At 41.2% G+C, this 17392-nt stretch overlaps 1 protein-coding gene across 3 annotated transcripts in view; it reads left to right on the top strand.

Moving 5' to 3' along the window:
* The window catches only part of NPTN (neuroplastin), a 64388-nt gene that overhangs the window by 32142 nt on the left and 14854 nt on the right, over positions 1-17392 (top strand). For all 3 annotated transcript variants that reach the window (XM_027553170.1, XM_027553169.1, XM_027553171.1), the window contains 2 exons: positions 4749-4920; positions 8178-8272. In XM_027553170.1, coding sequence (XP_027408971.1) covers positions 4749-4920; positions 8178-8272 — 267 coding nt within the window. The remainder of the gene's footprint in view (positions 1-4748; positions 4921-8177; positions 8273-17392) is intronic.

Raw genomic sequence — 17392 nt, 5'->3', positions numbered from 1 at the left:
TGATCACTCACCCCACCCCTTGTCTTCGTTTTTTCAAACCCACGACCCTTCTGGTTGTAGTGTATGAAAATATCTGTGGCAACTTTTTTTTCTTTTGTATCTTTGCTGTCCTCTTTACCTCCCTTACCCCCAACCCTTCTCTGTGTCTCTCTCCTCAGGAACAAAGAACTTGGGAAAATCTGTGATTGTCCAAAATCACCTGCATTGGGAAGAGGTGGGGAGGGCGAACTGGGGAGGCTAACAACAACAACACAAACCCTCGAAACTCACGAAGCCAGGCAGTCGCACCAGGGCAGTGTCGGATCGCTTCCTTCCCTCCCCCTGAATTTTGTAGTAGGGTTCCTGCTATCCTTTGCTGATTTATTATGTGGTGCCTTTCTATTTTTATTTCTCTCCCCAATCTAACTATTTTTTATTTCTCTGTGCATCTGTTTGAAGCTCTCTGAGTAGCTGCCTTCACCTCTATGGTTTTAAGTTTGTGTCTGCCCAGCCTCTTCCCTCACTGTGACTTGGTGTCATCCTGTCTATGATGGGAATGTTGCCATGGGTGTGGTGTGGTGATGTGTTTTGGTTGTTGGGTAGCATGTAAGCTTGGATATTTCCATAGTTCTAGCTCTTTTTCTTTTCTAAAACAGTGGCATGTGCTTCTCTGATAACAGCCCCCCACTGCAGCAGTATATTCCTCATGGTCCTGCCCATCTAGTCTCCTGTTCTCTAAAGAGCAGTGGCCTTAGATTTCCTCCATATGTCTTGCTGTTAGGAACCAGGTGACACTAAGCTGCAAAGTATTTTTCTTTTAAATCCCATCATACTGTTTCAAAGTCAGAGTTGGATCTGTTGACAGTTTGATGACTGACTATTGGCACAGTAGTCAGTGCCACCCTATCATCCCAGAGGCTGGCAACCCCAGAAGTAGTTTGGAAGCCATTCATACTGGCCTTTTCTTATGTCTTGAAAAAAGAAAAAGAGGAAACTAAATTCTAACCGTGTTCCTCTGAGTGGTAAGAGTGAGCGGAGCAGTTGACTCAGAACCCTTCTCTTCATCCTGTAGTAGCAGGTACAAGTGAGACATCAGACACAGGAGCTTTTGTGGCCATCTCTTTCTGAATAGTTTACTGCTTGTGTGGTAGGGAGGAGAGGGAGGGAGAAGCTACCACAGAGCCAGTGCTTCTGGCCAGGAAGAGTTTTAACCCACATCTGTCCTGATTGTAATTGAGGAAAGATCCTCTGGGTTTTTCACCTTCTTTTCAGGGACTCAGAGCCCCTAGAGCCAATTCTGGTTTAAAGAACTGACTGACTTAGATTAAATAAAAACAGTAAAATACATTTATGAGGATATTGGCAATAACACAGGAGGTCATCTGAAATGGGTCTTGAATCTCCTTCTGTGGAAAATAGCAAGTTAGTTGTCTGTTCTTTATAGCAGCTCAGGAGATGCCTATGAAGAGGACTTCGAGGAGAGGTAGAAGAGGCTGCTGCAGTTGGCCCTGTTGAATCAGAGAACCTGCTTCTGGAAAGGGAAAAAGAAAACTTTGTCTATGTGAAAATGGGGAACATTAACCCAGTGATTTTTCTTTTATTTAATAATTTTTTTTCCCCTTGCACGCCTCCTTCTCCTGCCCCCATGCTCCTTTCCTTGTAAAAACAGAGTTACCCAAATGGCCACAAAGGTCTGCAGAAGTTTGTAGGCATGGACTGGGCTGGGCATTTGGTACTTGTACTTGTAGGAGCCTGACTCAGGTGGACTCATAGTTAAAAGGTCATACCTTGGGGCTGAAAGAAGATGAGTCTTTGGGGTACCTGCCTCTCATTCTGGAGAGTATATAGCAGTCTCCCAGTTTACTTAGAAATAAGTTTCCTAACTTAAGGGTATCTGCATGTGATTGAACCAAACCCTGGCTAGTTTAGATTCTCCCCAGACTTCCCTATAAATCAGTTAATCCTAGTTAACTGATTCAGAGAGCTAATCGTCTTCACTTTTTAAACACCCTGAATTCCACTCTAATTGGACTGTTTTATGATTCAGCATCCTCAATGACATTTGTCTCCAAGGGCAAGTTGAGATTTTCTAAGGATGACCTCCTGGCAGTAGAAGTGTGCCCAGTTTGTAGGTTCTCTCTCTGTCTGTAGCATGTTCTACATATGAATGATGACTAGGGTAAGGGTCTCTGAACCAGTGCTTCTAAATAGGAATAAGTGGCAGGTAAGAATTTTGAGCTTCTCCTAAATGTTCATCTCTCTTGGACTGTCATGAGTAATGCTCAACCACCAATGTTTGATCGGAAATAAAAGCCCCACCTTCATCCTGGTGCAGAATGCAGTTGTGGCACTGTGACCAAAGAACTTGGTCTAGTACCGGTTTCCATATATAGCAATTATAGGAGGGAGGTTATGCCACCCCACAACCCTCCTATGGTGCAGAATCATATTTAAACCTATTAAAATTATCGACTTGCTCCCTGCTGACTCTCTCCTGAATCTTTAACACCTAAGGGAAAATGTGCTTTCCTTTGCCTTTTGAGAATTCTTGGCAGAAAGTTCACCAGGTTGCTTTCATCAACTTCTTAATCTCCCTGAGCTGCGTGGTCATTTGCATCACCACAGGTAAGAGTAGCATTTACTTTGGCCTCCTTATAATTTAAACATCTTGAAGCTCTTGGCCTCAAAGTTTACCCTTTCTCAGTGCAGTCTGAGAGGAAGAACCAGAAGATGAGTCCCAAATGGGACAGAAAATAAAATTGGATAGTAAAAATTCAGCAAAAAACTAAAAGTGTGTTTGGGTTTTAATGTTGCCTTTATATTTTTTAATTTCTGTGGAGTACTGGTTCTCTTTATCTCTTTTGTTTTTGCTTGGTTTTGATTTTCCTGGAATTGTGATGCTTTCTGCTGATGGTGTATGTGCGCCTTCCATTGCAGGGTTTGCAGCTGTTCTGCTCGACTTAAGGCCCAGGGATTTGGCTTCTGTCCAGTGTGTTTTGGAAACCATGGGACACCACTGCGCTAATGTGTTTACATGCATCTGCTTCTGTCTTAGTGGCTGCTATGCCTCCATTATCTGTACATAGAGACCCTGTTTGGTGTTACCGATAAGGACCAGTGCTGATTGGAAGATAACCACTATCCTTTTGCCAAAGTTGTAAAATAATGAGAACCAATTTACTTGAGCAAACTTGAGGATTTGCTTTATTTATCACAAGTTTCTTTGACAATATGAGCTCTACAGTCAGAAATGTTACACTGATTAGGAGGTGCTTGGGCATTACACTTTTCAAGTGTCCCATGACTTCTCCGTCCTCTCCCCCTTCCTGCACAATGAACAAAGCTTGGCTCAAGTGAAGAGAGAGAGTTTTGTCTTTAAGAATTATAGAGTCAGCACTATACGTGTATAAAATGGTGTCAGGGAGCTGCTAGAGAGTTGTAGACAGGAAGTAGCCAGGTGCAGGAAAATGAAAAGTTAGTCAAGGATTTCTAGGAAATAATTGGGGAAAAAGTTAAAGTGCAAATATCTCTGATTGTGGATTGGAAAAGATTTTAACTGTACTTGAGAATGATTGACCTAAAGTAGAAAAAGAGCTAACCATGGGAAAGGATTAAAAATAGTAACAAGAAAAGACCACAGACTTCTTGACTTTAATATAGTGATGGAATTCAAAGTGCTGTAAAGATGAACCTTTCAGGAATGGTATTGATACAGTGTGCCTTAAAATATTTCTGCTCAGTGTATTATAACATTTGACACAGGTTATTTTTGTAGATACTAAATGAGTGATCCCAGGTTATGTAAGCCTAGGTAGAACCCGAGGATGAAGTATATAACTTTCTCTAGGGTGGAAAGTGTTATGGGGGTACTTTTGGCTTGGAGGGGGAGGGATAAAGAATTTGATCAGGTGTGTTTTCTAGGCCCAGCTTTGTCACTAACAATAATTATGGCCTTGCACAAGTCATTTTACCTTTTTAGCTCTTAAAGACTGGGATTCATTGAACCCTAAGAGCCTTTCAGCTCTAAAATTCTAGGAGCCCATAATACCAGCATATACTATATTCTAGTTATGATTATCTTAGAATGAAAAATATTTTAAAGTGCAATTCTGAAAATATTTTGTCTTTGGAGTATATGGGCTGGAGAGAAGAACTGCTGGTTCCTTAGGAATTTTCTCTCGGCAAAATTTGGAAAATGCAATAGACTTTCAGTAGGAAATTTGTCTTTAAGATCTATATTGTCTTTTTCTGCATAATTAATGGCCATGGCTGGTTTGCCATAGATTTATCAGATTTAAATGTGGGAAAGCCATACATGTATTGCCTAACTATAACTATTACTGTTTCAAGGCCTAGTGACTCCATAGGAAGTTTATTAGTTATCTAAATGATACTGCCTTTGTCTTCAGAATTGCAAGGTGGAGCCTGATTTTCTAATTGAAGTCGAATTGGTTGGTGGTTCTTATCTCAAAAAATGATGGTATTCAAACGCGTAAGTGAATTGTTGCCAGTACAAGCATCCATAATACTCCCATTCTTTTCACGTCTAGGCCAGCTGGTCTTCAGGCTGTTGTCTGCGCTAGTGATCATTTGCTTATAATCATTGTTTTTCCTTTATTGACTTCCTCCAAAGTGGTAAAGTGAAATTCCTTATGTGGTCCTGTCTGCCCTCCCTCTTCTAGTCTCCCCAACCTATCCCATCCTACTCTCAGGCCAGGGCTGCGGAGAATGGAACTATGGCTTCCTATCATTGTGCACTCTTATTACAGAACCAAGGATTGTCACCAGTGAAGAAGTCATTATTCGAGAAAGCCCTGCGCCCTCTGTTACCCTGCAGTGTAACCTCACCTCCAACTCTCACACCCTTACATACAGCTACTGGACAAAGAATGGGGTAGAACTGACTGCCACTCGTAAGAATGCCAGCAACATGGAATACAGGTGAGAGGGGCTAGCAGCTCCTGGGAAGATGAGATGGTACATGGTTGAATTTACTTTACATTCATAACCTGTAATTAAGCTATGTGGGAGAGCCATGATACACATGGTCCTCCTCTAGAGAGTCTAATACAGAGTATATCTGGGGTGAGGCTAGAATTTCCATGGATTTCCAAGTAATTTCTAATGAGCAACCAGGTTTGAGAGCCATATTTCTTCCTTATGATAACAGCAACTTGGGGTAGTAATGCTAGTCAGTAAAAAAGCCACAATTAGAATGCAGGTCTCTTGACTTAATCCAGTGGTTTGAAGAATCAGATTGAAATCTGATCTAGGATTCTTAGAGCAAGATCACCATAAGTATTCTTCCCACTGAGTAGATTTTCTGGTGAGTTAGCTTTTAGGAGTGCTTATTATGACCATAACCTGATCAGGCCCAGTGGATATAGGGCTCATTCAGTTCAGTTCAGTCTCTCAGTCGTGTCCGACTGTTTGCGAGTGATCTGGAAAAGGATGGTACCCTGTAATTACCCTTTGGTGAGAGGGGGATATTTGCTGGCTGAAGTTATCCAGCACCCGAGAATTTGGTACATTTTGAAATATCTAGAACACATGGCACCTCACCTTTCAGGATAGTTTGTTCCTAGTTGAAAAGGATCAGCTAATCCTATTTGGCAGGATGATGCAGTGCGACTGAATAGTGCACTGGAGTGAGACCAGGAAAACCTTTGTATTCAGTGATAGCAAGGACGTTCTGCAGTATTTTGCAGAATTGAGATCATTTCATATCCGTTAAATAATTGACTCACATTAATTTGTGGATCCTCTTCCTCTTTTTTCAGGTAAGAAAACTGAGACTCAAAGAGTAATAACACTTGACTCCTTGCAAGGCCACATACTGTATCTAATAAGTTGCAGAACCAAGCCTAGGTTCCAGGTCTTCTGACTCTTTTAGAATCTGGATCATTCGGGATTTTTGTTTGTTTTTCTGTTGTGCTATACCATTTTGTAACAAGGTAGTTAATCTGTTTCCACTGTAGTTTCTTCTGATATAAAATTGGAAATATAGCCTGAGATATGTCCTGATAGTTTGGAAAAGGTTAATTGAATAGCAATATTGGGTGGAATAAAAGGCATCTGTTCTTGATCTGTCCATTAATTTTGCAAGTTTGTTTTTTTTTATAATACCTCTTTAAAGATATCAGATATCCAATCATATTTCTCTTGGGTCTTGCCCTATGTTACCCCTAAAGCTTTGAGCTGTAACTTTATATAAAGTTTGAACCTGATTTTATAGAATGCCTCTTCTTTTTCCCTCAGCCTATTTGAGGCTTTCCAGGGTGTTCTGCATTGTCACAAGTGTTTTGGGAAATCTGTAGAGTAACAACTCACATTTTGTAGAGTAACAGTTGAGACCTTTGGGCCATCTCATAAGTCAGCCATGGAGCCTGTCACAAACTGTGCTTGTGCTTAGCCTGCAGGGGACATTTTTTATTTGCTTCAGTTGCTTCCCAAAAGCTAGTTGAAGGAAATGTTGTGGGGAGATTTTGAGCCCACTGGCATGGCCCCTAGTTTGGGAGTCATCTTCTCAACTTACTACAGTAAATCTAAACCCTGAAGATGCTGCTGCTGCTGCTTCTCCTCCTCCCCCTCCTAACTCTGGGAACATTACTAAGAGCAACTGACTTGTGTCTCTTTTCTTGTTGGGAGCATATTGATGTAAGAATAGTCATTTGTATCAATTTGAGAAGACTGTTGACGGTTCCTCTTAGAATCTTATGCTGCCATGGGTATGCTGAGACAGTCTTGTGAGAGTGGGGTGTGTCTTTCCTCATCCATAGTCTCTTGTTTCTTTTTTGAGATGAACGGTAAGATGAATAAATGCGTTTGGCCAGTGTTTTGAGGTTAGGAGTTTTTCTCAGACATTAACTAGTGCAGTGGAGATGGTCATCACAAGTATCATGTTTTAACTGTTAAGCAGAAGAGTAGGAGTAAAACAATTATTTATATTCTCATCTGGAAGCTGATGTTTCTCTGTTGTCTGTAATTACACACTAGCATTTTTGCACATGTTTGGGGCAGCGGTGTATGTAGGCCAGTGTGCAGTTAGCTGATAAGAAGCTGACCTTCAGGACCAAGAAAGCCTGTTTAGGATCACCCTTTAGAATTCAGAAGAAGTATTGTTCTCATCACACACACTTCTCACAGTCTTTCCTTTCACTCTGCTCAACTTGGTCTGGATCTGTGCGTAGTTGTTCACTCTTGTTTGTGTTTATTCATTTTTCTACTGTAGTCTAGGCACTGCGTTATGTGCTGGGTATAGAATTGTGCACCAAATTAACAATGCCTGTCCACATAGAACTTGGTCTATTGAGAAAACAGACATTCATCAAGCAATCACATAAATAATTAGACATTGTGATAAGTGCTGTGAAGGGTTACAGTGTAGTATGAGAGAATGTCAGGGAGAGGGATGTCATTTAGATTGGGGGTGAGAGGAAATGACATGTAAGCCGAGACTGATGGAAGAGGAGTTGGGGAGATGAAGAGTAAATGGGATGAGCATTCTATAGAACAGAGCATCTTTTGTCAGAGTTTTGAGCTAGGAACAAGTTCAGCACATTGAAAAACTGAAAAGAGACCTCCAGGGCTAGAAAGTGGCTGAGATGACACTAGGGAAGGGCCAGATCATGCAGAGCCCTGGAGTTCTAGCTGTACCTAGAAGAGTTGAGCTGCATCTCTGTGGCTGATGCTCTGATGGCATATTTTTTCCCCCCACTGATCCTATTCTGTTACTAGACTTACTGAAAAGCATGCTACTAAAATACAGGATAGGAAAACAAACTCTAAAACAAACTCTTCAGCAAAGTGCAGAAACAGATGCTTTCTTTCTGCTCGTATTTATTTGACTGGAACCACAAGGTGAGCAAGAACTTTTTGGTGATGGGCCCATCTTTTGTATCTAAGTGTAGATTTTAGTACTTTTTTACAGCTCTTTTGATTACTTTTTTTGTAGTGTATTTCTCCAATAGACTGAAATATCTTAAGGTTAGGGACCATCTCTGTATTCCTGGCACCTAGTAAGGAGTAAATCATTAATACACAGAGGGAGGTTTTTGCTTATAGTTAGGAGGAAGTGAGTTGCATGCAGGGGCACAATTTGGAGAGCAGGGTCCCTGGTTGCCCCTTTCATTCTCCTTTTATTGTGTATTTTGACTGTTCCCAGCTTCCTCACTTGATTTTTCTTCTCATCTCTGCAGGATCAATAAGCCGAGAGCTGAGGATTCAGGCGAATACCACTGTGTGTATCAGTTTCTCAGTGCTCCTAAAGCAAATGCCACCATTGAAGTAAAAGGTACAACCCAACAGAGGCTGCGGCGTGAGCCTCTCACTCTCCTTCTGAGACACTATCTTGGCTTGGGCTTCCAGTCTTCAAGCTTTCTTGTTTTCATTATGGGAGGCAGTATATAATGTTATGGTTAGGACTGAAGGCTCAGGAGCTCAACTGCCTGGGTTTAAATCCAAACCCCATCATCTAGCTGCATGACTGTGGCAAGTTATTTAACTTCTCTATGCTTCTGTTTTCCTCTCTTTTAAAACCTACCACATGGCACATGGGTTGGTTAGAGGGAATAAATAAGTTGAAGTTGCTGTTTTTGTAGTTCAAAAAATACTTCAGTGTTGGCAGCTTCATATGGTTCATTCTTAGGTAAAGCTCTTAGAATAGTGCCTTTTAAGTATATTGTGTAGTTATCTCCAGTGTGCCAGCAGGATTTGGCAAAGTACAGTGTGCAGGGTGAACATAAACTATTTGTAGATAATTCATTAGAATTTTAATAGAACCTCTGGGTGCATGGCATCTAAAGATGAGATTGTAGTTGGAAGTTGCACGGAAGGCCAGTAGAACTGTAAAAGAGTTAGAGCTAACTAACATTTAACCCAACTTTCTTGTATTATTTCAAAGAAGCAACTGAGACCCAGAAAAGTGACACTGGTTCTGTGTCATACCATCAGTTTGTGACAATGCTATGATAGCATGGAACCCAAGTCTTGACTCCCATCGTCACGTTTTTCCATTTTATAAAATGACCATGGAGAGGCAGGGCTACTGTTTGAGGTCAGACTGAAGAGATGAGGGTATTTTCCAGGGCTTTTCATTTTTGCTTAGAAAGGACCCAAACTTGTTGTCTAAATCTATAGGGTGATCTCTAGAAACTGGAAAGATAAATTTAGGAAATGGGAATGACCTATATGTAGCAGGTATTCAGCTTTTCCTTAATTTATAGCAGGTATTCAGATTTTCCTTAAAATATTTGGAAGACTAAAAATTTGGACTCAAAAAAAAAAGCTTGGACACAGTCAAAGTTTCTATTACATGGTGTTACTAAATGAAAGTAGTGTCTTGGTGACACTTGCCCTGACTTGTGTCCTTGTTGACGTAAGGATGGGCAGTGCCTCTAGTGGCTAGATTGAATTCTAAATGCCTGCAGGGATTGAGTCACAGTGGCATGGTTACAGCCCACACAGACCAGAGAATCTTGGATTAGATTAACTCCATGGCTTTTCTTTGAGAGATCTGGGTTTATCTTTGTTTTTAAAGAATGCCATATTTGTTCAACATAGGATGAAGGTGTGAGAAAACCGTTTTCTCTAAACCAGCCGAGGGCCCTTCCCCACCCAGATGAGCTACATGGGTAGATGTTTGACTCCTCCGTAAGAGAGTTAAGGCCCTGCAACATTCCAGACTGAGCCTTTGGCACAAAGTTCAAGTGCAGAGGAAACAAATCAGGACAGGTGAGGGAGGGAAAGTGGTGTGTCTAGTTAATCAAGCTCTCCAAGCCTAAAGAATAAATTACATACAATTGCAAGTCCTGACTAACTCTGATCATATTGATTAGGAGTTAATGATTTCTATGCAGCACTTTCAAGAGTGGAGAGAGGTTATTTTTCCGTTGGGTGGCTGCTTGAGAAGGTGGGGTTCAGATGCCCCAGAGGCATCTTTCCTCACATTCTGTTTGGCAGGGAAGTGGTCTTGAAGCTGCAGGCAGGAGTGTCTTCTGAGGAAGTTACAGCATACACAGTATCTCACCATAATGAAGGCATGTACTGTGCTCTGTTGCATTTGTACTGTACAATAGTCCTGTGAGGAGGATTGGGCGGGTGGTATTAACATCCTAATTTTAAAGAAGTAGACCTTAAGAGAATTCTGTTTTATATAATGCTAAAACATATTCTGTAACTAGCTTGGGCAGATACGTTAGTCTGTTAAGAAAATTCATATGGAATTCTAGTTATTCTCTCTTCCTACTCTCCCCTGACACCTGGATGGAAAACAGCTGAACACTTAATGTCTTTCGGGTTAGGGATAGTTTGGTCTGGTAAAGCCTGAACATTTAACTTTTCTTGTGTAAGTTTGAAAAGGTTTTCCATAGACCCAGGATCATATTTGAAACTAGCTCCTGATTGTGGTTGGGGTAGAAAATTGCCTTGAATTTAGAGCAGTGTGTGTTATTCCCAAAGCATTTTCATGTAAACTCGTGTTTTTTTTTTTTTTTTTTCTCAGTTCCACTAGGGTGGGATAAGTGACAGTTATCTTTTTATAGCTATAATGATTTATAAAAACTCTACTAAGTAGTAGGCAAGAGGTGGTGGTACTCAAGAACAGAGAAATTCAGGGGATTTTCAGGAAACGTAAGTGACCTCTGCCAAAAGGAGATTCATAATCTTGATTTGTGGTTTTAACTAAATTGGCATTTAAGGGCAATGTAATTCAGCCCATACGTATATATTTTGTTAGCACTTAGTCTACACTCAGACCCCTCTTCCCCATCTGGCTTTCCCTGCAGTTGAGAACTTCCCAAGGTGTTGTTTGGCCTCAGCCCTGTGGGGAGTTAAGGACTTTAGACTAGCCAGGGACAAGGCATTGTATGTCACATGACCAAATCATGAGTTACTTGTTATGTACAAAAGAAAAGGCTGAAGGAACCACAGGGAGGGACACATATTTGGAAACAGACCTGAGGTGGCAGTGCTTTTCTACCTTAATCTGTAGGTCCCTGTTGAGAAAGGAATTTTGGGGATGATTGTATATACATGTGTAGTAGGGAAGGCCTTGCAGCTGAAGTAGAGTTTGTTCTTTCTTTCTCTTTTTTCAAAGGACAAGCATGAGGCACAGTGTAAACAAGAAGATACTATTACTGTTGAGGATTACATTTCTTAGGTATTTGGCAGGTGACCCGAGCAGATGCTGGGGGAGGAAGATGGAGCAGGGCTGGCCAAGGGGAGAGGGAACAGTGATGACTAGACCTTATAGGATGACCTCTGTCCCATAAACAGCCTGTCTTGGGATCTTCTCCTTCCTTTTTGAGCCTTTCAACTCCTCAGAGTCTTCTGTCTTCCAGAGACTCCTTAGTCATACAACATTTGTGAATGAATAGATGTTGGATTTTCTGTCCCTGAAAATTTTCAGCTTTTCTAGTGCTTATTCCCTCTCTTTTCATCTTACTTTCTGTTCTGAAATTAAAAAATGTGCTTACAAAAACAAGTTAAAATTTTCTGTGTAGTTTACAAAGTTGAAAAAATACCTGTCATGACTCCCAGACCCTGTCCGCACCCTTTAATCATTTTGATTAATCCAACAAACAAGGAGTTTGAGTTTTATTGCTGTTTTTGGAAAAAGATTTTGGTGGTCTTCAAATCCTCTGCAACAGACATGCCATCACCTCTTGTGAAAGGTCCATCCCAGCACCAAGAAGGTTTGGGTCTGGTGTCTTATTAAGCCCATCATTGTGTCTTGCTGCTCATTGGGCATTTTAAATGAGTTCAATCTTTTGGTGACAATGAGAGCCAAGATTGATCTTGTTTTTCTTGTCCCTACTCATTAGCTTTCTTTCTGTTTGAATCTTATGACTAAATCTTAGGGTTTCTGTGAGTGACCTTGTCCTGACTCCCTGCTTCTTATGCCGTTTCATGGATTTATGACTGATAATATCAAAGTTCAAACTGGCTGAGGCAGACTGTATGGTGATGGTGACAAATATCATTATTAAGAGTAATAATACATCTCTCACATTTGTACAGCACTTACAGCATGCAGAGTGTTTTTGTGCTCATTTGTTTGTTTGATGGGCAGCTAGTTTGACAGGTGAAGATGCTTTGAGGTTGTGTCATGGTTAAGTTCAAGCTGATGTCAAAGCTGGTTGTCTCAGAATTGCCCTGACTTGAAAAGTCTCTGAAAGCAGAGCTGCTTGAACATTTTGGACATCAACCATAGCCCAAATAACCATACCTATTCGTTCTTTTCCTCTCTTCAGGGTGCTACCCTGACCTACTTTATTGTTAAAAGATTAAGAACAGCTAACGTTACTGCTTGCTTACTGTGTGCTAGGTACTGTGCCAAGTACATTACTTGTCCCGCTCCTCTCTTGTAGTCTTCACAACACTCTGAGGTAAATGCCATTATTCTCTCTACTTTCCAGGTGAGAAGATTGAGGCTCAAGGGCGTTGATTGACTTGCTCAATGTGACAGAGTCAACCAGTGGAGCCAGCGTCCTCACCCAAGCACTCTCATGCCACAGCACATGTTCCTAAGCGTTATGCCACACTGCTGTGTTCAGAGCATATTAAATAACAATGTAAAGGTGTTGACTGGGAGAAGAAATGGGTTCTAATCCTGACCCTGCTTTTAAAAACTTTCCATGACCCTGACTAGTCACATTCCTTTTTTGGGCCTCAGACTCTCCAAGTATATGATGAAGTAGGCTGAGGTAGATGATCTTGAAGGTTCTATAAGGCTCTAAAGGTCTGTGGTTTCCTTATATGGACACAGATGAGAAGCTGGGTTAGTGAAGGAAGTGATTTCTAAGCTTCTTTTCCTAATAGTGACCGTCAGGTTCTTAACCTTGCAGTCCAACTGTCACCCCAGTGCCCCCTGTACTTCCAAACATACATCTCCCTGCCTCAGACACTCCCTCTAATCCTCTCAGACACTGAGGCCAGGAAAGGTGTTAGAGCAGCGGTTCTCAAACTTGATTTTAAAGTTATGAAATGTGGCCTAGGCATCAGGCTTATTAAAAGCACTCCAGATGATTATAGTGTCTTAGTGGAGACTTCAGTGCCTGCTTACCCAGTGGTTTCACCTGCAGGAAAAAGAAAAGCCTCACCCGCAGAAGGCAGCACTAGTCCCAGACTGCTCTAGTCTTCACAGTCAGTGATGAATCTACTCTGCTATAATTATTGAGCCAAAAAGCCAACATCTTTCTTGCTTCTATCTCGGCCATCTTGTATTGCTTCTTGGGCTTGGCCCTTGGCTAGCAGTAAATCTTAACTCTCTGTCTACCTTCAGCCAAACTTCTATTTTTGCCTATAGAAAATTTGAGGTGTCTCTGGGATTTGATAGGTTGCCTGAAGGAAGCAGAGAGACCATCTCTACAGTATAGTGTGTTGTATGATGAGACACTGTACAGTATCTTTTAAGGATGGAGTTCTCTGAAAATGAGTTGCAAGATTATGAATTTGCTTTGGAAAATGAGCACTAAATGAGCAGTGCAGGTAAGGGGCCCCATACCTTGATCCCTATCTCAGCTCTGTTGTATTAACTTTATTTAACCTTCAGTTCAGTTCAGTCACTCGGTTGTGTCCGACTCTGCGACCCCATGGACTATAGCATGCCAGGCTTCCCTGTTCATCATCAACTCCCGGAGCTTACTCAAACTCATGTCCATCAAGTTGGTGATGCCATCCAACCATCTCATCCTCTGTCATCCCCTTCTCCTCCTGCCTTCAATCTTTCCCAGCATCAGGGTCTTTTCAGACGAGTCAGTTCTTCGCTTCAACTAAAAATACCTCCATTGCCTAAGTTGACACTCTGTACATCCACCAGCCTAGCAGAGAAGCTGATGTTTTTCTCTTAAGTGCCTGCAGCTTAGGCAACAGAACGTACTGAGGAGCATGCCTTTGTCCTCAGCCAAAGGCCCAGATAATGGGATTGGGTCAGGTATTGGTAGGTAACTTAAGACTTGGAACCCCAGTGTTGCCATTCATCAGGATCTGGAAGGGTCCATCCAGTAATTCATGGGATTTAGAGTGTGTAGCTAAAAAGGCCAGATCATGAGTTAATTTCCAAGTGGGTCTGTGATCTGTTTTAAAGATTCATTACTTCTTTGCTACCTAATCTGTGCCTTCCTGAAAAAGTAAAGTGAAGTAAGCAGTATTTGCTCTGTTCAACTCCTCAGACCTACCTGCAAACCAACAGGACCCGTTTAAGTAGTTCCTTATTAAATGGCAAGCCCATATAAGGCGAGGCACCATAATCAATATAAATATGCCATTATTCAATATAATTTGTCAGTATCTGACATGAGTAAACTTTATTAGAGCTATGAACAAGAGTCCTGTTTATATCAGCAAACAGGGAGAAGACGTAATATTCAGCATCTCTTTGATTTCTTAGGACTCATAACACCTGCTTTAGCCTAAATTTTCCCTGGCTGAAAATGAAATTTAAATATTTATTTTTGACACTGGGCTCCAATAGTGTGCTAGATTGATAGATGTAAATTAATCCTCCTAAGACCTCTGTGAATTGTATTTTATTCTCATTTTACAGAAGTAAATACTGAAACTCAAAGGATTTTAAATGACCCACCTTGGGTTACTCAGTAATAAAGCCTCAATAGAGCCAAATTTCTCTGAAGTCCAAGACGCTTTACGTTATACAGTAGTTAAATTATAGCAAATAGGTCAGTCCCTCTTTGGGTCTAGAGTGTTCTAATACATCTGCAAGCAAAGATAACATTTGAGCAGTTTGCTTTGCAGTTACCAGTAATACATGTTGTATATTTTTATTGTTTGTGGACTCTGTTCTAGTTTGGTTTATTTCCCATTCTGTTTGGTAAAGAACAAAGAACATGGCCTCTGGAATCAGACATCCCTGAATTTGGATTTTGGCTTTACTTTTTATTTTGGCTTTACTTTTACTTTTTATTTTACTTTACTTTTTGGCTTTACTTTTTATTAGCAGTATAATTTTAGATCTTAAATAACTTTACCAAACTTAAATTTTCTAATCTATAAAAATGGGGTAATATCTGCATCATTGGGTGATTATATTAATCTGTTGCTGCATAATACAGAGAAGGCAGTGGCACCCCACTCTAGTACTCTTGCCTGAAAATCCCATGGCAGCCCACTCCAGTGTTCTTGCCTGGAGAATCCCAGGGACAGTGGATCCTGGTGGGCTGCCGTCTATGAGGTCACACGGAGTCGGACACGATAAGCGACTTAGCAGCAGCAACGGCTGCATAAGTTATCCCCAAAATCAGTAGCTTAAAACAACAAATACTTATTACTTCACAGTTTATGTGGGTCAGGAATTCTGGAGCAGATTAGTGGGGTGGTTCTGACTCAGGGTCTCTCAAATTGTTGGCTGGGGCAGGAGGATCTGTTTCCTAGATGACTGCCTCAGTGACTGTGCAGAAGGCCTTAATCCCTCACTATGTGGGCCTCTCCATGGCCTGTTCGAGTGTCTTCCTAGTATGGCAGCTAACCTCCCCCAGAGTGTGTGACCAGGAGAAAGAGAGAAACAGCATATGTGTGCACAGAAAGCCACTTTGTATTTTGTGAACTAGTTTCCAAAGTTGTACACCTTTTTATATATATATACATATTTAAAAAACATTTTATAAATATATGTATGTATAACATATGCTATATTTTATTCTTTAGAATCAGGTCACTAAGTCCAGCCCACATTCAAGGGGAGGGAAATTAGGCTCCACCTCTTGAAGGGAAGAATATCAAATAATTTGTGAACTATTTAAGAGGTAGACTGTGTGCCCTAAGAGTCCCCTTCTTTGACCACTGCTGACATGTGTTCTGAGAGTTCAGTTACCTTACTTGCTGTTAGTCTGCCATCTAGCTCAGCTGGTGGGGCAAGAACAGGCTTTCTGATTGAGCAGCTCCCCTAAAGAACAGAGAGAAGTGACCTACTTCATTGACCCAAAGGCTGAAGTGATAGTTGTTACATTCATTCCTTATAAGAGTAAAGTGATGTAACCTGCGTTAATTTCCTGTCTGCGTAGTACACTAGTGATACTTCAACCAATCCAAGGGTGAATAATCAGGGCATTTTTCTTTTGAGTACATTAGGAAGAGGGGATATTATTCCTAAGCTTCACTCAGTATTCTTTGCTGAGTTGAGAAAGCAGCAGTAGATCTAACCATGAAAACTTGCAGGCTTTACTCTGTAAACAAGGCCAACAAAGGGTGGGGGCGGGGGGCCCGAATTCAGTTCCTATTGTCTCTGCATCTGATAGCCTTTAAGGCACCTTCCCATCCGTAAATAGAAGCCTCTGTAGAATCTGGAGTAGATGAATGAAAGGAGGGTGTGGTGTTTTCAACCTGAGCACCAAGGCAGGAGTGAAAGACCAAAATCCAGGTCTTGGTCTTCAAGAGTAGTAGCTTTTTAGACTGTATAGCCATAAACCAACTCAGGTTTTAGCCTTCTAAGTGGTTCTTATGTATAATCTTGGGGATGAGTCTCCAAGGCAAAATCTGAGGTTGCTGAATTCACAGCACTATTGGAATTAGTCAAGTAAGTGAAAGTGAAAGTCATTCAGTCGTGTCCGACTCTGTGACCCCATGGACTATTGAGTCCATGGAATTCTCCAGGCCAAAATACTGGAGTGGGTAGCCTATCCTTTCTCCAGCGACTCTTCCTGACCCAGGAATCGAACTGTGGTCTGTTGCATTGCAGGCAGATTCTTTATCAACTGACCTAACAGGGAAGCACTTAATTGGGCCAGAGTAAATAGAGTTGAGTATTCTCTCTGGGGCAAGGGAGAATGAAAGTGGGAAAAAAAATCACATGCAAGCTGATTTCTGAAAGTTATATCTCAACCATTTCCCTGAACTCTGGACTTGATATTCAGCTGCTTACTTGACAGCTTCACTTGGATGTTAAATAAGTCCTACACTTAACATTTCCTAAACTTTGAACTCCTGTTTTTTTTACTACCATCATTGCTCTATCCCTAAGCAAAACAAAATAAAAACAAACCAACAACAAAAAAATACCCATGCTAATTCTTCTGCAGTCTTCCTCATCTCAGTAACTGGCAGTTCCATTCTTGAAGTTACTCAGACCAGAAACACTGGGGTCATGCTTGGCTCCTTTTTCTCTCACTTTCTACATTCAGTCCGTTAACAAATGTATTAACCTATAAAATATCCAGAATTCCTCCCTTTTACTGCTGCTACCCTCATCCAAACCTCCCCCTCCCCCTTTCTGGATTGCTTTCAGAACCTCCTAATTGATCTTATTTCCACTATCCTCTCTCTACAATTGTTGTCCACATAGTAGCCAGAGGGAGCTTGTTAAAACACACAGATAATTTCATACCTACACTTAGTATTCACCAGTGGCTTCCCAGCTGACTTAGAGTAAATGCCAAAGTAATTTCATTGTCCTACAAAG

This window comes from Bos indicus x Bos taurus, chromosome 10 (genome assembly GCF_003369695.1).
Source record: "Bos indicus x Bos taurus breed Angus x Brahman F1 hybrid chromosome 10, Bos_hybrid_MaternalHap_v2.0, whole genome shotgun sequence".
NCBI classification, from domain to species: domain Eukaryota; kingdom Metazoa; phylum Chordata; class Mammalia; order Artiodactyla; family Bovidae; genus Bos; species Bos indicus x Bos taurus.
Note: the sequence above shows the minus strand (reverse complement) of the source record. Positions and strands in the feature narration are given on the sequence as shown.